The sequence below is a fragment of the Euleptes europaea genome, chromosome 6 (genome assembly GCF_029931775.1).
Source record: "Euleptes europaea isolate rEulEur1 chromosome 6, rEulEur1.hap1, whole genome shotgun sequence".
Taxonomy (NCBI): domain Eukaryota; kingdom Metazoa; phylum Chordata; class Lepidosauria; order Squamata; family Sphaerodactylidae; genus Euleptes; species Euleptes europaea.
Window position 1 is genome coordinate 67,871,197 of NC_079317.1, and position 21,753 is coordinate 67,892,949.

At 44.1% G+C, this 21,753-nt stretch overlaps 1 protein-coding gene across 1 annotated transcript in view; it reads right to left on the reverse strand.

Annotated features, from left to right (window-relative positions):
* Positions 1–21,753, reverse strand: part of TRIM44 (tripartite motif containing 44) — a 106,294-nt gene that overhangs the window by 61,637 nt on the left and 22,904 nt on the right. The window contains exons 3-4 of the mRNA XM_056851717.1: positions 17,941–18,180; positions 7,997–8,016 (exon numbers count right to left, since the gene is read on the reverse strand). Of these exons, the coding sequence (XP_056707695.1) occupies positions 7,997–8,016; positions 17,941–18,180 (260 nt within the window). The remainder of the gene's footprint in view (positions 1–7,996; positions 8,017–17,940; positions 18,181–21,753) is intronic.

Genomic DNA, 21,753 nt, shown 5'->3' on the forward strand with positions numbered 1-21,753 from the left:
ATGAGTACAACCCAGTTAGAATCCTATGGTTAGTTGTGCAACTGCACATTAAAAGCACCAGCACTGTAACTTCAATGCTGCAGTTCTTACCCATATCCCCTGTACAGACTATGTCCCTTGCACAGCCATAACATCAGAGTTGCAAAACTGCCTTGAAGCACTGTGGCTATTAAAGATGCTATTGCAGGGGTTCCCAACGGGGTACCCGTGGGCACCATGGTGCCTGTCAACACCTTTTCCAGTGCCTGCCAAGTGTTTTTAGGATGTGGGTGGGGCCAGGTAGGGCTTTTGCCCAGCAAGGCTTCTTTTAGACTATTGGAAATCTGATTGTGCAGATTTTTTTAAAATGTTGATTTGGCAGCAGCTGCCTACCGCAGCACAAAAATCTTCCCTGTGTTACTGAAGTTAAGCTGTGGCAATCATTTTGTGGCTCGCTCTGCCTCCTCCGGCAGCTATTTTTGTGGCAACCATTTTGTCGCTGTGCCCACCACGCCGTGCCAGAATTCCAAATGTGCCCGCAGGCTCAAAAAGGTTGAGGGACCCCTGTGTTATTGCAACCCAGTCCTATTTGGCATTAAGTCCCACTGTGTTGAATAACATTTACTCTACAGACAGTGCACATGATTGAACTTTCAGTGCAATCCTATCCCATTATTATACATATTTTAACAATAGAGGAGTCTGGCTGTTTTCTAAAAGCGGAAGGTCATGGTCTACTGCAATTTTTCCTTGTTACTGACAGGAGTGATGTTTGTATTCATTGTGTTGTAATAAGCAGTGTGTAATGTTTTTATTGTTTGTGTTAAAAAATAGAAATGGTGGCAGTAAGCAGGAGTTAGTAAATATTTCACTGTTCAGACATCAGGACTCCTCAGGTCTGCAGTAGGGCCCCTACAGCAGCAATGGCAGAGAATTCTTTATATCCTTTCTTTTAAGAGTATTAGAGTAAAAGTGTGCTCTACACAATCTCTATAATACACAAGTTTTACCTGTAGACCACTATTTCAGACGTGACTCCTTCCATGTGTGAATTCTGAGGCAATATATTAAAGCTGATTGTATGACATTGTGCCACGCTTGTTTGAATCAGGTCATAAGGCTGTTCCTGTGATTCTGCATTTGATTGGATAAACTTTGAATCTGTTCCTGCCACTACTTCTATCTTAACCAACGTCCCTGTCCCACCAATGAATCTGGTCTGAAATCGGTCAATAGGAGGACATCTTAACCCCTACATTCCACGTACAGATGGGGAAGCTGTCGTTCATCAAAGGCGGGCAGTAGCAACTTGATCGAGTGCAAGATGTATTACACAATTTATTTTCTATCTAGCTGTTTTAAAGCCAACACTGTCTTAATTCAAGCAGCCTTTGGCATGGACTCTTTGTTTCACCCTCTTTAAATTATATTTTAGAGACAGGCCTATTATGCAGGCAGAAAGCTTGTGCTTGGAGACTGTGAGGCTTTCCATGTCTTTTTGGACTTGCAGCTAAGTTGTATGGCTATGTATGTACTCCTTGCCTTTATAAGAATTACAGAAAAGGGGCATTTTATGCAAACTGATACAGTTCTCCAAACATTTTGCTCATATCCATTTCAGAAGTAGGTATTAAAGAAAATGGAAAACAAAGGAAATTGTGAAAATGCTTGGCAATGTCTAGAATAATTAATGTTGTTTACCCTTTTTGCTGAGGAAAAAATATTTTAAAGGCCTTTAGAGAATAACTAAGCTCTAGTTAAACTTCCATTTTCAGGCACATTGACTGGTTCCCACCCTGGCCAGTTCTAATCAAAATAGAGACAAAAGAAGAACAGATGGAGAGACAATGGACAATTACTCCCTAGTGAGAGAGGCAGGCTATTAACTCAGAGTCAATCTGTGTAAGGTGAGTAGATTGTTAACAGAATCTCAGCAGAACCTGAAATTACAAATGGGTCCAATGTATGACTGCCGCAGAGAGAAATTTTGTGAGGACAGGACTCCCCTCAAGGCTGCAGTGGTTAAAAGGTGCCTGAAGTTCTTCCTGAGTATTATTATTAGTAATAATATTCTCCACAATAAAGAAGGGCAGAAACAAATTAAGAAGAAGAAGGGGAGGAGTAGTTGGTTTTTAGGTCCCACTTTTTCTCAACTGTAAAGCGTCTCAAAATGGCTTACAATCACCTTACCTTCCCCTCCTCACAACAGACACCTTGTGAGGTAGGTGAGGCTGAGAGAGTTCTGAGGACTGTGACTGGCCCAAGGTCACCCAGCTGGCTTCATGTGGAGGAATGGGGAATTGAACCTGGTTCTCCAGACTACAGTCTGCCGCTCTTATCCACTACACCACGCTGGCTCTCAAGCACCGCTGTTGCCCAATTATGTTAAAGCTACTGGACTGTGGCAAATTGCCTACCTTATCATAATACTGAAAAACAACATACAAGATTGTTATAAAAGGTACAATAATGGTATACAACATTTGTCCTTGTTTCATTGAACCCTTGTTGGTAGGCATTGTTGCTGGTGGGAAATGTACATGTCAAGAAAGCTGAGATAAATAACATTTTAAACAAAAAAAATCTCAATATTTGTGGTGCCTGTGCAAACGTTTGTCTGTTTGAAAGTGCAGCATTGAGATATTACCATTGCAGATGCAATTTAAAAAATGTAGTGAGGGAGAAGGTATCATCCTAAACAACCTAACCAGTTAAAGAAGCTGTTTTAAAGCTGTCAAAATGCCTGGGTAGCACTTGCCAGATTTTGGCTGGTCTGCATTCTCCCTAAACAACTGCTTTCTTCCTTTCAATTCAGTTTACCCTTAGTCAGCAGGACAGAGAGACAATGGAGTTTGCATAAATACATAAGTGTTGTCAAGCTGTAACTGACTTATGATGACCCCAGCAAGGGCCTTTCCAGGCAAGTGAGAAAAAGAGGTAGTTTGCCATTGCCGTCCTCTGCAAAGTCTTCCTTGGTGGTCTCCCATCCAAGTACCAACCCTGCTTAGCTTCCATCATACTAGATTGGGCTATACCAGGTGGCCTTCCCTCCCAGCTCAGTGTACAAGTTACTTGTGTTTCAGGGCAAACTGAACACCAGTTCTACAGAGAAGCCCATGAACTCTGAAGCCCCTAGAGCAAATTCATAACAGACTTATCTAAATCAACTAAGAGGCTTTACCAAAGAAAATAGTTAAACCGCAGTCAGTTTAGTCTCCTGCTGAGTAATTCTGATACTGAAGTACAGAGCTTTTAACCCTGTTTGAAGAATGGAATAATGCGCTGTGTTTCAGATACTTTTGTCCACTGATGAGCATGTCTATTATGAAATGCTTGCATGGATTATCACGTCTTCCTGATCATCTACATAGGGTTATCTACATGAACCCTGTATGGAGGATATTTGGTATATGAATTCTGTAAGGTGCAACACACTTTAATATGTTTTTCAGAGCATTCTCTTCATATCCTATCATTCAAAAGGCAGGATCTCTACAGCAGTCATAGGAATTAACATAAATAAAGACTAAGAGCGCATTCCTGGGGGGTGGGGGGGTGAAGCTCCATAGGAGTTGGCGTGACCCTGTGCCAGCGTGGGTGCCACCTTATCTTACTTTACTTTAATAATACTGTTCTTATGGCCAATTAGGCCCTGAACAATGTCACACTAAGATCAAAATTTAAAAGGAACTATATATATAAAACAGATATCTAGATAAACAATAAGCAATTTCATATTTTTTATCATGATTGACTGAGATAAAAATTTGGCAACTGCCAGTGTAAGTATTAAAATTCACCCCTGCTAAAAGAACCCTCAAATTATCCAATTCACAAACAGATTCCCAGATAAAAGGCATTATCCATCTGTCTCTAGCTTCGTTGAGCTGGTCGCAACTTAAAAAGGAATGATGAAGGTTGGCCAGAACCGTGCCACCTCATCATGGAATAAGGTGGCACCTATGCCGGCACGGGGGCAAACAAGCCAGTGTCCAAGAGCACGGAGCTCTGCCAGCCCCCACAGCAAGCACAGCCACACCAGCAGGGATTTCCTAGAAGGGAAATCCCACGCTGGCATCAGGGGGGTGTTCCAAGGGGTGGAGCTGACATTAGTCAGCTTCCTAGCCCCTTTTGCCCTGGGAACACCCCATTGAGCATCAGCGGGGCTACACTACCTTTTTTGATGGCACAGCCTCGCTGTTTGCTATGGGGCATTTTCTCCTGTCCCCCCTGTTTTACTTTTAAAAAGGGCTTTCTCCCCCTCCACAGTAGCTGGGAAGCCTCTGGGGAGGCAGCATGGCCGCACCGCTCCTGGTCGCCAATCTACCCCCACCCCTCAGGAATGGGCTGAAACAGTCGTTCTAGGCCTTCCAAAGCTGACTAATACAAAACACAAGCAGAAGACCTGACTTTTCCACCAGTCTGCAAGGGTTCAAATACAGCATGCCTTTGGAGGACTTTGGAAAAACTTGTGAAAGACACTATGATCCCCAGACCTATCAAGTAACAGGAAGTCAGGGAAGGATACCAATACCTGCATTTTGCTGCCTGGAAAGAACTGATTAATGAGCACTCTGCTTCCTAGACCAACCAGGATACTTAAAAGAAATGGACTGAGAAGTGTCTGCCCTCGGCAATCACCTGTCCTTCCACTAGGAGACCAACCCCATGAGTAGCGTTAAAGATGAGTATTGTGCAGTCCTGATGAAGGCTCACCAAGTCTTGTGCATTACCATTCTAATTTTACACAATGAACCAGGAAGGTAAGCTTCTCATGCAGAGCCTCTGACATTTCCAGGTGCTTTGAACAAACTGAAACTGTATCTCAATCACTGAGTGTCAATGGGCTGAATCATGCCAAAGGAGCTGGACTCCGCACGAAGAAAAGTTCACCCTATCCCTGTCACTTCATGCCTAGGTCCTCCACCAAAATCCTGCAGCCATCCCTTGCCTAAACGGTGTCATGCAAACCAAAGAGTTATTATTGTCATTTCCTGTGTATTACTTTTAAAAGAAGCTGCTTTCTAACATTATTATTTGTCTCTTTCAGTGCCACTTCAAAGCACCAAGTCCTACTCAACATAATAAAAATTGTAAGAGTTCCAATAAAATAGAAGAGCAACAAAAACAAACTACTGGATACCCACAAATACATCTAAACACCTCTGCGTAGAAGGTTCTGGAACCATTCTCATTCTCAAAACACCACTGAAATATCAAGAGCTGGAATAAGAACACCACAACTCATCTATTGCCACCATCCTGTTGTCTTAAGTCTGCTTCATTTTTTCCTCACTGTAGATACTTCCCAATTGAGCTTACCCAAAAAGTCGAAAACGTGCCCCAAGAACAAGGTAGAAAAGTCCACACTTATTATAGACGATAGGCATGTGCAGGAGCCTACTGAGTATTCATTTGACTGGCAATCTGGAAATCATAAGCATTAGGAATGCCAAGTTCGCCTTATATTACCGAGGAAAGTCTAAGCCCTTGAAAAATAAAGCCCATTGGGAGGCAAGGAAGAAGCAGAACAATCCATCCAGTCTGTCAGCCTGCACCAAACTCAATGTCAAAACTGTGGAAGTCACATTGATAGACTTCATAAGGATTGCATCGGGCATTGTCCAAATGAATTCCCTTTTCCCCTCTACAGTACTGTAGGCAAATGTATAAAAAGAATTGTACCAGAAAATAAACACAACGAAGCTCAGCATCTACTGGAATAACCTTCCCATGAAAGGGTTGGAGGGATCCACAGAGAAGATGACTATGCTGTCAAATTTTGTATGTTTATAATAGCTATTCCTTTGGCAATAGCTAAAAAGAACAAAACAACATTTGTATGGGAAACAAACTGAAAGTCTCTTACTTCAGGGCATAATAATACGTGAAAGTTAGCCTGCAACTATCCTCCATACCAGGCACAGTTACTTTTGCAGGTTATATATTCATACCAGGAAAGTCACTGTTTGGATCCAGTATGACAACTAATACATTTTGAACATTTATATCCCCCCTTTCCATTAAAAATGCTCAAGTCAGCTCACCATGATACTAAAACACAAATATAAAAATATACATTTTTAAAATCATAAAACGTTTGTAAACACCAGGGTAAGAGTCTAATTTTAAAAGGCCTTTCTTAATTTTTTTTTTAAGTCAATTCCCAGGTGAAAAAGCTGCAAAATCTAAGAATGGCTCCTGAGAAGGCTTTTGTGTGGGTATCTACCAAACATATTTTTGTAATTGTGAATTTCCACAGCAGTAGCTCCTCAGACAATCTCAGAGTTTGGGGGAGGTGTATTCAGGTGGAGGCAGTCTTTCCGGTACTAAAACGTTTATGGCTTTAAAACCAGCACTTTGGCTCCCAGCTTTTCTTCCTGGGCTCAGTACAATGTTATTGGTATGCAACTGGTATTATATGTTCATTGTGGCAAGCTTCCACTAACAGTTGGGCTGCTGCATTCTGAATCAGCTGAAGTTTCCAAACCGGCTTCCAAAGCACCCCAAGTACAGTATGGTACAACAGTCCAAACTAGATGCTACCTATGCATTTATGACTGTGGTCCGGTTCCCCTTCTTCAGGAACAATTACTGCTGGAGAACCAGCCTAAGCTGGTTAAAAGTCCTCCTTGCTACAATTGACACGTGAGTGTCAAGGGTCAGTGAAGTCTAGGAACACTCCCAGACTGTGAGCTGGATCTTTCAAGGGGAAAACAACCGCCTCCAGATGTAGTCCCAGATCAATTTTAGTCCCAGTCCACAGCAATTCTGTTGTTTAGATTAAGTTTCATTTGTCTACCACGATGCAGTATCCTACTGCCTCTAGACCCTGGATAGGCATGTATGCTACCTCCCTAGAATAAGATGCAAAGAAGAGCTAGACTAACTTACTCCAAATGATCCCTCCCAGATGATAAATAGCATGAGGTCCATGAAGGAACTTTGTGGAATCGCACAGGCTAAGGGGCAGAAGTCTTATAGCACTACCTTCTGCAATTTACCCTCAAGAAAAGATTGGAACTGCTCCAGCATAACACCAAGAATAGCCACCTCCACCAGGTGATCCAGGAGGATACAATGGTTGATACTAGTGTCAAAAGCTGCTAAGAGGTCCTGGAGAACTAACATGGTCACATTCTCCAAGGTGGCTTTGGAACCACAGTTCATTAAATCTGGCCAGATCAAAGGTCATAATTAAACTGTGGTAAGCGATTGTAAGTTAGAATCTATGAAACCTTACTAAGGCAGCATTTATGTCAACCAATAAAGCAAGAAAAAATCATACTAGTATCAGAGGTTAAAGATAAATGTTCTGTCTGTCCAAGAATAGCTGCACTCAGTGTGACCTTCTTGAACAAACTTCCTTTTTTTGTGTTTTTAATACACATCCTTCCTAACCAGCAGACAAAACCTTTTAGCCTTTCTTGTGAGAAAAGTGCTGTGAGAAATGTGTTAAAAACCAGTCTTGTTCTCCAAAAAAGACTCCACAGTAATGTCCACTTGCTTGCACAGATCTTGCAAATACGAGCTTCGAGCACGTAGAAACGAAAAGCACACCTGTTCTGGAAAGCCCTGAAGGAAGGACGCTTCCTGCATCTGCCTCCTAACCACCATTAAATTATGAGGCCCAGCATCTACCCAGCTAGCTTCCAGCATTCCACGCCATGCCTTACAGGAAGTACATGAACATTCTCCCACCCGCAGAAGGTAACTGAGTGAAACAGAGGTTTTGATATGTTGAGTTGCCTAATATACGATCACTATGAAAAATCCATGATACAGTATCCACCAAACCCTTGATTGTGGGTCTTTGGTTTTAGCGTTAAGCTATCTGACATGTGGCTTTCTATAGCTAGGGGCCTAAAAACAACAACCCAGAACTCCTGTGCCTCCTTTCCTAAAGCACACAGGGTCCCAGTGATTTCTTCAAAGTGTTAAAACTTCCCATCCCCACCATCATTTTACACAAAACGTGGGATAGAGGGGAGGGGAGGACAAAGGATGTGGGTCTTACCTGGATTCTTCATCTGTGCTCTGTAAAAGAGGGGGGGGAAATAAAACATTGGCGGCAGCACTGCGAACATTGATTTTCATGCTTAGACTAGTGTGAATAAGTAATATATGACAGGCACATTCAGGGTTTGCTGTCTAATGATGAAAGAGAGCTTCCACTTGGCTAATGGAGGTCATCATCATTACATTTCAAGCTGCAGGCTGCACTTGACCAAGAGGGCACTAGGAACAGCACATTTATTATTATTATTACTGCCTCAAGCCCAGTCTCTCTCCACAAGTGATCATCTCAGCCCTTGCCGGATAAGTACCCTTCAGTCCTTCACACCAGATTCTCAGGTCATTCTGGCCGAACCAAAATGGCTTTAAGATGCAATTTTGTTGAAGATAACACCTCCCCATCCCCTACCCTAATGACAGGTTGATCATACCTTCCTAGTGATAGAGTGGCAGATGGTGTATAATTGCATCAGGCCCTAATGGTACCGAGCATTTCATATTACAGTTGTCTGTATGCTGTGGTGCTTAAATGACAAATGCTTGCAATCCTGAACGCATTGGGCCAGAGCTTCATTTCCTTCACATGGCATGGGAGTTTGTGAAGAAACACAGGTGTTAAAATACTGTGATAAAGAAAGACACTACCCAAGCACTCATTAAAACTCCTCAATCTGTGTAGAGCATTAAGGACATTTTATACCACATTGGGAGAAAGGAAAGGGCACCGCAATAATCCTTTCTATGTAAATACCACTGTGGAGATTTACAAGTAACATTTTCTCTTCCACAGATAAAAGGGCAACATTAAGCAAGCTCTGACATCTGCTTGCTTTGAAAGTCTGATAAGGAGAAGATATAATACTAAAATCTAATAAGATTTATTCAGCTAGACAACTCAGCGTATCTATGACATTATTAAACAAATATGTCTTTTAACTTCAGCAATAGATGCTTTCTTAAACTATTTGCACTATATAAACAGTTGATGCTTCAAAAACAAGTTTGAACATTACATGGGCAGCCCCTGGCAAACAGGCAACACAAAACCTATAGCTCAATGGCAGAGCACATGCTTTGCATGCAGAAGGTCCTGACAATCCCTGACACTTCCTGCTAAAAAGGAATTTCAAATAAGTGCTACCAGTCACAGCACACAATAAAGGATTAAATAGACCAGTGGTGTGAATCTGCATAAAGCAGCTTCCTCCTGTAAGCAAATGGGCTGGCATCTCTTCCCATTTACTAGATAGGGCCCTGCAGAAAGAAGCATAGCACACTCTCTCATTGTCCTGAAAATCTATTTATACAGAACAAAAAAGGGTAAACATTTCAAAAATGATAGCTAACATGTGTGTGTGTGTGTGTGTGTGTGTGTGTGTGTGTGTGTGTGTGTGTGTGTGTTAAGTGCCGCAAAGTCACTTCCGACTCATGGCAACCCTATGAATCAACGTCCTCAATTTGCAAGACCTTGCTCAGGTCTTGCAAATTGAGGACCTTGCTCAGGTCTTGCAAATTGAGGGCCATGGCTTCCTTTATAGAGTCAATCCATCTCTTGTTGGGTCTTCCTCTTTTCTTGCTGCCCTCAACTTTTCCTAGCATGACTGTCTTTTCTAGTGACTCTTGCCTTCTCATAATATGACCAAAATACGATAGCCTCAGTTTAGTCATTTTAGCTTCTAGGGTCAGTTCAGGCTTGATTTGATCTATAACCCACTGATTTGTTTTTTTGGCCGTCCACGGTATCCGTAACACTCTCCTCCAACACCACATTTCAAAGGAGTCTACTTTCTTCCTGTCAGCTTTCTTCATTGTCCAGCTTTCACACCCATATGTAGTAATAGGGAATACGATGGCATGAATTAACTTAATCACGTATAAGCTTTTTATATAAGCAAACTGAGAAGTCATCAAACATGGTGCATCCATATTAACTGAGAATTTAATGTATTTGCAAGCAGATTTAGAATTGTTTTTATGAATCTATATATGAATCTATTTATGAATCTATTTGTTTTTATGAATCACATTTTTACATGTTACTTTGTTCTTCTCTGGCTCTTTCCTCAGTTCCAGTTCTACTTAAAACAATTCTTTTGTTTCTTGGTGGGTTTTTAGTATAACATATTAAAAGTTCAGACAGAAGGAAGTACTGCTTCGCCCAACACATAATTAACTTATGGAATTCTCTACATTAGACTTGATCACCACTTGCTTAAATGGCTTTAAAAGGTGATTAAACAAATTAATGGAGGATAGGTCTATCAATGGCTCTTAGCCAGCAAGCTAAATAGAACACAGACAGTATATGGCTTTGATCCACTGAGACACTGTGGCAAATGATGGGGGAGATGATTTTCATCGATTCTCCCCTCCTGCTCTGACCCCCATCCTGCTGATCCTGGGGGTTCCTCTGTCCCCTAGGAGTACAATTTGGAGGTTGCAGCTGGACAGAGGAGGTGAGGAAGCCACACTCTGTGGACAGAAATCCCTTCTGTCAATAGAAATTTACAGGTGGATCTCAACCTTTAAGTGAAATCTAGATGCTGAGGGAAACTTTCAGGAAAAAGACATCACTTCCGTGATCTATTGGTAAGTGCCCAGAGGCATCTAAATGTAAACAAAATGCTGGATTAGATGGACCTTGTTTGGCATAGAAAAGCCCTTCTTATGTACTTCTAGTTACAAACTTCACACACTGCATGACAGGTATAAATAAGAGTTACACAGTATGCAGTTCTCCAATCTCCAATGAGCCAACACTCATGGTGGCTCTCCAACTCTGAACATTCAAAGGACAAGACCTTTTAGCGAGTGCACTAGGAGATTAATATAGGGGCTCAAAAATGTAACCATTTTTCCTAACGCTCCACCACATGTCTGCACTGTATGGTACAAACCTCATCCCTTAGCAAGATGATGCAGACAGCCAAGCAACCATGAGATGAGAGGATGCTTCCTCCCGGGATACTCTGGTTGTTTATATCAGGGCTTCTTAAACTTTTTCCACTCACGACCCCCTTTTCGCCCGAGAATTTTTTACACGATCCTGGGTATACAGGTATATAAAATAGGTATACAAATCAAACATTTACTGATAATAAATAAAAAATTTCACGACCCCCACATTCAGTTACACGACCCCATATGGAGTCATGATCCACAGTTTAAGAGGCTTTGGTCTATATGGACTCTAGATTTCAACATATTAATGTGTGAGGGAGGGTGGAGCTATGAAGAGCTAGCATCTGCGGCAGATCCTCACTGAGTTTTTGGAGCTCTGCACAGACAAATGGGGGTCAGCATTAAGAAAAACACAGTAGAGGTCAATTTGATTGATTTTTACTGCTTTTCCTTTCAAGATGGCAGGTGAAAGGCTCCGGACTCCTACAACAGCTTCAGTACACCATAGCACAAGAGCGCAAATGTGATTTTTTTGGCAATATCATGGACAAGGCTGGCTGTTATTTTCAGTTGCAGTGATGGCTAGTGGATTGACCAGCTGCCTTTTAAAAACTACAGCACCTGCCTCTAAGAATATTCTGCGTCTCACATGAATCAAACCCTTGGTCCAACAAAGTCAGTCCTGTCTACTCAGACCAGCAGCGGCTCTCCAGGATTTCAAGCAGAGGTCTTTCACATCACCTACTTGCCTAGTCCCTTTAACTGGAGATGCCAGGTATTAAACCAGGGACCTTCTGCATGCCAAGCAAATGCTCTACCACCCATTACTATGGGTGTGAAAGTTGGACAATGAAGAAAGCAAACAGGAAGAAAGGATCCTTTGGATGAGAGTTTTACAGATGCCGTGGACTGCCAAAAAGACAAATAAGTGGGTTCTGGATCAAATCATGCTTGAACTTTCCCTAGAAGCTAAAATGACCAAACTAAGGCTGTCGTACTTGGGTCACATTAAGAGGAGACAAGACTCATAGGAAAAGACAATAATGCTAAGGAAAGCAGAAGGCAGCAGGAAAAGAGGAAAACCCAACATGAGATGGATTGTCTCAATAAAGGAAGCCATGGTCCTCAGTTCGCAAGACCTCAGCCAGGCTGTTAACAACAGGACATTTTGGAGGTCATTAATTCATAGGGTCGCCATAAGTTAGAAGTGATTTGACAGTATTTAACACACACACTTTTTGGAGATACAAGCTTTCACCTCTCAGCATTCTCTCATCACGTGTGTACCGTATATACTCGAATATAAGCCGAGTTTTTCAGCCCAAAAAAAGGGCTGAAAAAAGCCAACTCGGCTTATACGCGGGTCAATACGGTAGGGTAGGGGAGGGGGGAGGAGGGAGGAGGGAGGAGGAAAACCTACCATTGCCGCCATCCTTCGCTGCCGGCCCACTCGCGTTCCCGCGGCCTGGGAGCGGCCAGCGGGGCCTGCCTGGGAGCAGGCAGGCCTCGCCGCCGCCCCCGCCTGCCGCCGGCCCGCTCTCCTGGGAGCGGCCAGCGGGGCCTGCCTGCTCCTAGGCAGGCCTCGCCGCCGCCCCCGCCGCCCCTGCCGCCTCCCCGCTCGCCTTCCCGCGGCCAGCGGGGCCTGCCTGGAAGCAGGCAGGCCTCGCCGCCGCCCCCGCCGCCCCCGCCCCCCCCCCCGCCACCGGCCCGCTCTCCTGGGAGCGGCCAGCGGGGCCTGCCTGCTCCCAGGCAGGCCTCGCCGCCGCCGCCCCCCCCGCCGCCGGCCCTTCTCCTGGGAGCGGCCAGCGGGGCCTGCCTGGGAGCAGGCAGGCCTTGCCGCCGCCCCCGCCCCCCCCGACGCCCCCCCCGCCGCCGGCCCGCTCGCCTGGGAGCGGCCTGCGGGGCCTGCCTGCTCCCAGGCAGGCCTCGCCGCCACCCCCGCCGCCTCCCCGCTCACCTTCCTGCTGCCTGGGAGCGGCCAGTGGGGCCTGCCTGGGAGCAGGCAGGCCTCGCCGCCGCCCCCCCCCCCCCCAGCCGCCGGGCCCGCGAGGGTTCCTCCGGCCGGCAGGGGCCTCCTGCAGGGCTGGCAAGGCCGCGCCACCATCCCCGCCGGGCCCGCGAGGGTTCTTCCGGCCGGCAGCGGCCTCCTGCAGGGCCGGGAAGGCTGCGCCGCTGCTTCCTGCCGCCGCTTCTCCTGGTGAGTAGGGGGTTCAGGGGCTCTTCCCCCTCCCCCCCCTTGAATGGCACTGGGGTCGGGGTGGGTTGGGGTGGGTTGGGAGGTCCCGGGAGGCCGGTGGGAGGGCGACCTGGGGCAGGGGCAAGATCTTCCCTGCGCTCTAAAATGGCGGCCGCTTTACCAGAAAAGGGAATTTCTTATTGACCCTCGGCTTATATGCGGGTCAATAAGAAATTCCCTTTTCTGGCCTCAAGTTTGGGGGGGTATACTCGGGTCGGCTTATACCCGAGTATATACGGTATATTGAACATCACAGGCACCACTGAACCTCAGCTGCTTTCAGACCAGCCAGAGACAACATTCTAACCCTTTCCCTGGAGAAAAATAATACGGCATCATCACTGCACATCATTAATTAATAGAGACAGTGGATAGTTCAATGTTTAATATTTAAAGGTATTTGAGTAAAGATTCAGAAGCCATCTTCTCAAAGATTTGTTATGGGGAGAATCTCCTTATCCAGTGACCTCCACACAGAATTTTCTTTCTCAACAGTGACAGAAGCTACAAAACAAAAAGTGAACAAAGGATCCCAAGATACTGACAGTGAAAAGATTCCTGTGATCTAAAGAGGAGATCAACAACCTTTCCATCCATCTATCAAAGTCTCCACAGTTCTTCCTGCAAGGCAAGTGAATCAAACGGTGTTGAAAAGACTCAGTGTGTGCTCAGAGCATTAAAAAATTTTTTACAATTTCAATGCATGTTCTTTCTCAGCCTAGTTTCTTTAAGTCATCACCAGTATAGCTTCTGGAAAGCAACCGAAGTTTCACCCAGGTTAAATTTAGATCTTTGCTCAGGAAGTTAGAAGAAAGTCTTGGAGTAAAGGTGTCCCTGATTTTCCAAGACCCATACAGTTAGCCCGCTGTTTGTCTAAGGAATAGTAATGCTGATTATTGTTCACTTTTAAGTACCCGTTTCCATCCCATCCACTATTCTAGCTGGCTTCTAAAATGACTAAACATATTTATTCCGGATAAGATTAATTAAGATTATCCTTGATAGACTTAGCTTTCTGTTGGTCAAAAACAACAAGGAACCACCACAGCATTTATGCCAAGTGTTGAAAACACAACACTAGATTAAATGAACCCTTAGCCTGATCCCACAAGGCGATTTTGCTGTTCTTATTTTCGTAATGCTTATGCATGACAACAAGTCTTTCCTTTACCAGGGTCCCTACAAGCATGAATGATTCTTTCCCTGTTCCTTGAACCTCTTAGCATATTGATTAGCAAACTGTTCCTTTTCCATGGAGCTGTGCAATTGTGTCTGGGATAAAGCAGGCTCTGTTCTTACATCAAGAGCCTTCTCAGTCATAGTCCTGCACAATTCTCCCACTTTGCCATTCAGAAGTTCTTGAGTTTGATTTTAAGGACTGTACTCCAGTGGCAGAGCACCTGCTCTTGCATGCATGAGTTCAACCAGGCTGGATCCATGACATTTCCAATCAGAACATCTCTCAGATAGCAGAGTTAGGGGAAGAGATCTGTCTGATACTGATAGCCACTATCAGCCATGGCAGAGACAGACTTTTGATCTGACTAAGAAATGTATGGGGCTCACCAACTTTAAAGGACAAAGTAAAAGGGCTATAGTCAGAAACATCTCCAAGGAAGGTCCAAAAGCTGGTCCCCATGCCAGATGATCCCCATGCCAGACACTGGTGATCCCAATTTTTTTTTATTGGGAAAAGAAGCTTTTCAATAACATCACTGATTGCACATCCCATGGTCATGAGTGGTTATTATTTATTTCTATCAGAGGAAGTACTCCCAGCTCGTCACACTGATGGATACTTGGACACTGTTAAGCAGGGAATTAAAGAATCTAAAGCAAATTTTAAAAACCTTTAGTTTTTGACCAAAGGAAAGGTGATAAGTGTTGGGGGCACCAGCAGCAAACCCCCAAACTGCCAACTGCTCCAAGAATGGGGTGACATCATAACTTTAACCACAGCCATGTGGAGAAACAGGGCCCATTAAGGACTCATTTGTCTGTCCCGCAGGAACTGAGAGGAAGGAGGAAATGCTTGGGTTCCCCTCGACTCTCTGGGCCCTTGAGGCCCATCACCGCACACAATCAGCTGATTGTGGACAGTCCAAGGAGGTTTCTCAACACCTTGGACACCTGCTGATTGGCAAGACGGAGACAAGGGGGAGCGAGTGAGCTATGCCTAGAAGTCTACCCAGACCTCCTCAGACTGGCAGGGGATAGGGCTTGGGACTTGCAGATGCATATGGTGCCTCAGAACTTTAATTTCCCACCTGCCTTGCAGCTGATTGGCAGTGTGGGGAGGAGGAGGAGAGGGCCAGGAATGGCAGTATGCTCAGCCTTCCTGAGACCAAGCCAGGAGGAGGAGCTGGCAACAGTGTCATAAGGACATAAGAAAGGCCATGTTGGATCAGACCAAGGTCCATCAAGTCCAACAGTGGCAAACCAGATGCCTCTAGGAAGCCCACAAACAAGACAACTGCAGCAGCATTATCCTGCCTGTGTTCTAAAGCACCTAATATATTCGGCACGCTCCTCTGATCCTGGGGAGAACAGGTATGTATCATGACTAGTATCCATTTTTACTAGTAGCAGGTGCATGGAAACTGGCCCATACCCATGCGAGACTCTCATCCTGAGGGAGGACAGGAGGCCCTACAAGGCATACACTGCCTGCAGAGCTGCATTTTAAAATGAGAGGGATAGGGCTAATGAGATGCCATCTCTTCTTTCCAAACAGTGAAAGAGAGGAGCCAGGGAGAGAGGAGGAGGACTCAAGCACCTGCCTAAACCACTCCCCTCCCACTTTCAAGACCAAGCGAGCTAGTGGTCCACAATCTCAGGTCGGTGGGAGGGCAGGGCTGTTTTGGCAAAAATTTGGTTTAGAAGAAAATGTTTCTCGGAATAATGATGTGCATGTCTGAGATCCTCAAAGCGGTGACAGGGCAGAACTCTAACTCTTAGACTGTAAGCTCCTCAGGATATGGGTCTTTTTGCTGCTGGGTTTGTTCCTATGTAAAGAACCGTGCACAGTGATGTTGCTATATCAATAATAATAACTTAGCAACAATCATACAAAAATTAACTAGTGCAGTTTAAAAGGGGGAGGGAATCATAGTGAGAAATGCATAGTGAGAAATGCACTAAACACAGACATTTGGAGAGAGATACAATGTACAGAAGAGGAGGAGGAGGAGGAGGAGAATCAAACCTTGAGGTAGGTGGAGCTGAGAGAATGTGACTAGCCCAAGGTCACCCAGCTGGCTTCATGTGTAGGAGTGGGGAAACAAATCCAGTTCACCAGATTAGCATCTGCTGCTCATGTGGAGGAGTAGGGAATCAAATCCGGTTCTCCAGATCAGAGTCCACTGCTCCAAGCCACCACTTTTAACCATTATACCACACTGGCTTGGGTCTCCTCCATGGCACATACTGCCTTTTATCAGCTTCGACTGATGTGCCAACTACAGTCGTTCCTTGAAAGGTGTGATATGGACCCAGCGATCCTTGTTCCAATCACATCCAGATAATGGTTCAAAATGCACCAGCCAGGTTGGTATTGAAGAAAGGATAAAGAGATTGTATCATCCCAGTACTGAAAGATCTGCACTGGGTAGCCATATGCTAACGGGCACAAATAACCAGGACACTTGACAAACTGTCTCCTCCCATACTGTCCATCCCACCAGTTAAGGTCCTCCTCCCAAGCTCTGCTCTCTGTGTCTCCAACTGCAAAAATGAAAGGGCTTTTCCAGTAATGGCATCTTACCTATGGAATGTCCTTCCCCTTGTTGTCCACCTGGCACATACTCTACTTCCTTTTAGGTACCAGGCCAACAGAATTGTTTTTTTTTTTAACCCAGGCTTTCAATTAAAGGCTTGATCTTTTTACAGTCTGCTTCCAGCTTCAGAACTCTTTCATGAGACTCAAGTTGTTAAATGTGTTATGATGTTTTTATGCTCTTGCTGGGTTTTTAACATTTTTCTTAAATTTTAATGATTTCTAAGATGCTTTATGATTCTTATTAAGCTGACTCAAGCATGTTCTCTGGAAAGGTGGTATAATCTTCTAAATTTAATTAATTAATTAATGTCTTGGGCTACATTACCTCAGTGATGATCTCTCCCATCCTATCCAGCCTGCCTATTAAGGCCATCATCTCAAGCACTAATCTCACTGCTTCCATCCACAGAGGAGATACGGGCACAGGCCGAGGATGAAGCCTTTTTTAGGGTGGCATCCCCCATCTGGGGAATGCCCCCTCCCTTTAAGCTCCCCTGTTGAACTAGCTATTAAGCTCCATGCCAAACTGTTTTATGCACCCAAGCTTTCAACTAAACTTTATTGCATTGCCCGGTTCTCTCTCCACTTTCTTGATGTTACTCTGATAACTTGAAAAGGAGGAGAGGTCAAATGAAATTAAATCATTTTTTTTAAAAAAGCATTATATTGAGTTCCCTCTACCTTGAATAAAGAAAGGACACAATCAAGAGGTTACAGGGAAGTCTAAACTCTGTCTGAGTGTCCTGACGTAGAACATCATACTTTCCATTTTAAAACGGTTCCATTTTAAAATGGATGGAGGCTGTTAGCTGTCTGCCCTTTCAAACCACCTAAGTCAATTGGGTATCAAGGTAACCACACACAACTCATAATGGGTTATTACTTACAACACCGCATATCCCTTTGGAAGTTTAGTGGATTTGTGGCCACCTTTAAATGCTGCCAAGCAATGAAGGAGACTAAACTTCTGCATCCATCATAAAGCTTTACAGCCCTCTGTCATTAACTGCTTCATATGTTCTTTATTTACCTCAGGCTTGAGCAGGGCTAGTTCATTAAAGGTGTTCAGCTGTCTTGTGAGCTCTGCCATTTCTGTCATCAGCTTTTCCATGCGGACATCAATTTCTGCCAGAACCTCTGTTGTGTGAGCAGTGGCCAAGGCTTCCTGAAGATCCACCAGGTGAAGAGCTTTCTCTTCCTCTTCACAAACCAGGCGACGTACCTTTTCAAATTCTTGCTGTATGCACAACTTCATGTCACCCTGAGTCACCTGAGGTAAGAAAGAATGATGGGCTTTTAGAGAATTTCTTATCAGACTACCAGAGATCTACTGTCTGGAAGAGGGAAATCTGAAATGCGGCTGAGGGACATGGCATAAAATAGTACATTCTGAAAAAACTGTATATAAACAAAATGCTTTAGAATGTTCACAGAGTTTCACATGTGTTATTTTATCAGTTTCTACAGTGGTCCTTGTAACATAGGCCATGACGGGAAAGGGCTTTCCCTAAGACCAGCCAATGACCTCACAGGAGAAGTACAATCTCCTGGTTCACACCTCAAGCTCTCAGCCACTTGACTGCATTAAGAACAATAACACAAAAAAAAAAATCTAAGGAATAAATCAAGCCATCTAGGGGTTATTAAAAAACCACAGTAAGCAACACTGAAAAGCTGATAATAAAGCCAAAGCAATAAGGCTTGGATCTTGCCTGACATTTCTCAGTATGGAAGGTTTTAAGTCCTTGGAAGCTCAACTTCCCTTCCTCTCCCCCTCCTGCTGCAGCCCAAAATGCTGCCCAGAATGCTGCTTCAACAAATGGTTTTTGGCAACAACCATGAAGGGCTAATCTAAACAGAGGCGGGTTAAAACAAGACAGCAAACAATTGCCCACACTTTGAGCTTCACATATCCAGTGCCCAGAACAAAAATTCACCTTGCCCAAGTGTAGTAGCTGGGCTTACACTTAGCCAAAGTGACAAATTATCTAAATAAATAAGACAAGAGTGTCTTGGTGAGTAAACTTCAGAACGGGATACAGATCAAAGCATGATCAAATACCTAATGAACCTCATCTCAAATCAAGTTTTAGAGTAAACCAGAATGTGACTCACTGTTACTGTGTAAAGGATCTTGTGCATCCCTGGAATCATGTAAATAAAGAGAGCATATTACAGAAAGAGACATATTGCAAAGACAGAATGAGTCTCCAACCAGACAGCAGCAGCAAAATATTCATTATGCTGACAGCCAGTGTTAGCACTTCTGTTGTAGCAGCCTCTGCTAATCCCAAAGAACACCCAACTTGTTCTAAACAACAGCCGCTATCTCGATGCATAAATTCACGCTGCTTAAATAGGGTGCCTTATTTAGAGCTTGCAGAGAAAGATTCAGCTTGTTCAACTCGAGCTCTGCTAAATCCTCAAGCCTCTTTTGTCTTCCAGAACACATATAAAAATACAATCCATATTGCGGAACGGAAAACTAAATGGTTCAGATTATCATTACATTGGAGCTAGAATACCATGGCGGCGGCAGCAACAGAAGGAGGAAGGAGGGGTAACAGTAAAAACAAACAGTGCATGTGAACAGCCCGCCCCCTCCATTTATATTTCTGAGGGTGATAGCAGCTGTGGTACTCCCTGCCTTGGGCCAAGGTTGGATAACTATTGACACAGGCTCCTCTCGTACCAACTCTGCCCTCTTTTTCTGAGGAAGGAAGAGCTTCGTAGCCCCTCTGCACATCCTTAGAGCCAATACAAATGTATTGAAATTCCCATGCATACAGAACTTTAACAAAACAAATAGTGAACGTCAGTTGCTGCGAGGAAGAAAACCCTGCCTGTAAAAAGCAAAACAAAACAAAAAAACAAATCAGGAAGTACATTTCAGCTTTTAATCAGCTAAATATGTAACAACTGAATGTTAGCAAATTGGTAGGGTATTGCTACAGGGAGCAGGGAACGCCTTGCTTGGAAATTGCTATTTTAATAAAACCAACAAACAAAGGTTCCCTGAGAATTCACATGCTTAGATGATACAGTGGTGAGTGCTCAACTGTTAAAGAAATAAACTGATAAAAATAAAAGTAAACATTTAAAAAATCGGGGGCGGGGGGAGAGGACCACTTGGGCAATGGGACTCAGGAACCCAATCACAGGCAGTCACTTGATAGAATCTCATTATTCTGCACCCACAATCTCAACAGTTGTATGAGCTTAAGGAAAGATGGAACTCACCAAGTGACATGCAGTTTAAAGCCTGGACAAATGCACCATCTCCTGGGAGCTCATGCTATCACTTCTTGAAAATAACAGTGGACCTTACAAAGTCTGACTGGGGGCATCTTCCCTCCCTCTTCCCAGATCTCCTGAAAGAGCTGTGAGGAGAAGACCAGGCCAAAGATCTCCTGCCACCTGATCATGAAAGCCTGAGAGGATTCCTGCGGTTCTACTATTTTTTCTCTTAATGTTATTTAAACTGCAAACCACCTTCAATGCCTTCGCAGTGGGTGGTATACAAACAGAGTGATGAATATTGGTTCTTGTAGGTTATCCGGGCTGTGTGACCGTGGTCTTGGTATTTTCTTTCCTTCCTAGGAAAGAAAATACCAAGACCACGGTCACACAGCCCGGATAACCTACAAGAACCAATGAACTCTGACCGTGAAAGCCTTCGACAATAGAATGATGAATAAATTCCTAAATTAAGCGAAGGAACAGATCATACTACTTCAGACCACGATGAGTGGAAGATAACATTTTAAATGCTGCTCTACAAACACTCTGCAAACAGAAACCTATAACTCAACTAAAACCTCTCTCTGAGTTATGCTGGTTCTCTTCTGGCAGGGAACTATGTTTGTTTATTCTGTAACAGGAGAATTTCTAATTATATCCCCACTACCACCCACAATTTGACATGGTATAGTTCACTTCTCCTCTTCAGGACTCTACCATCACATTCTGCTGCATGTATAGAGTAAGACTGTACTAATAATTGCACAGTTCTTGTACTGTACACCGATTGTCCACGAAGGCCCTCTCCTCTCGCGCTCAGAACAGAGGAAGTATTTATAGCAATCATTTCATAGAGGAAACCCACAGGATAACTGAGCCTTTATTTGTCCAGGAAGGAGAGGATGAAACACCCTCCAAAGGATGCTGATTTCCAAGGGCTGTGACAAGATTAAATATCTGTTCCCTCAGCACCAGGCATGCCTGTCAAAGAACCGCCATGCATGTGTTAGAAATGAAAGTTTTTCCACCACAATTGCCAAAAGGCCTCCCCGGTTCTGTCTCTATGGCAGTGTGCTTTCTGCAGCACAGCATGTGAATACATACTGGCAGTGAGTTACTGGTGAAAAGTGATGCTGCAAATCACAGATGGGCATTATTCTGAATGCTTAAAACACACACCACCATTTGCGAAACAGGGCAACCCAGCAGATTCTTTTCTTACCTCATTTGAACTGTAAGTGAAAGAAGAGAGAATCTGAAACTGCAAGGACCATCCAGAAGCTTTTTGTTTTTTAATTGCCCTAGTGAACGCCAGAATTTTCTGGCAAGGCTGCTGCCAACGAAGAAGCAAAAAAGCCACGTTTTCTCTGCAATTAGCACTGCTGGGGGAGGACAAAAAGTAAAAATAAAACCTTGGGCTGAATTTCTATGGGAAATTGCTCATAAGGAATTCTGGCAAAAATAATAAAAACTTGCACAGGTCAAGGGTAGGAAGCAGCACAAACAGAATGCTGAAACAGCTCAATTGGTTCGGAAGCATTCATCCTATTAGCCAGATATCCTGCCAGGGATAAAGCCAGTCAGCATTTCACCTTGTAAAGTA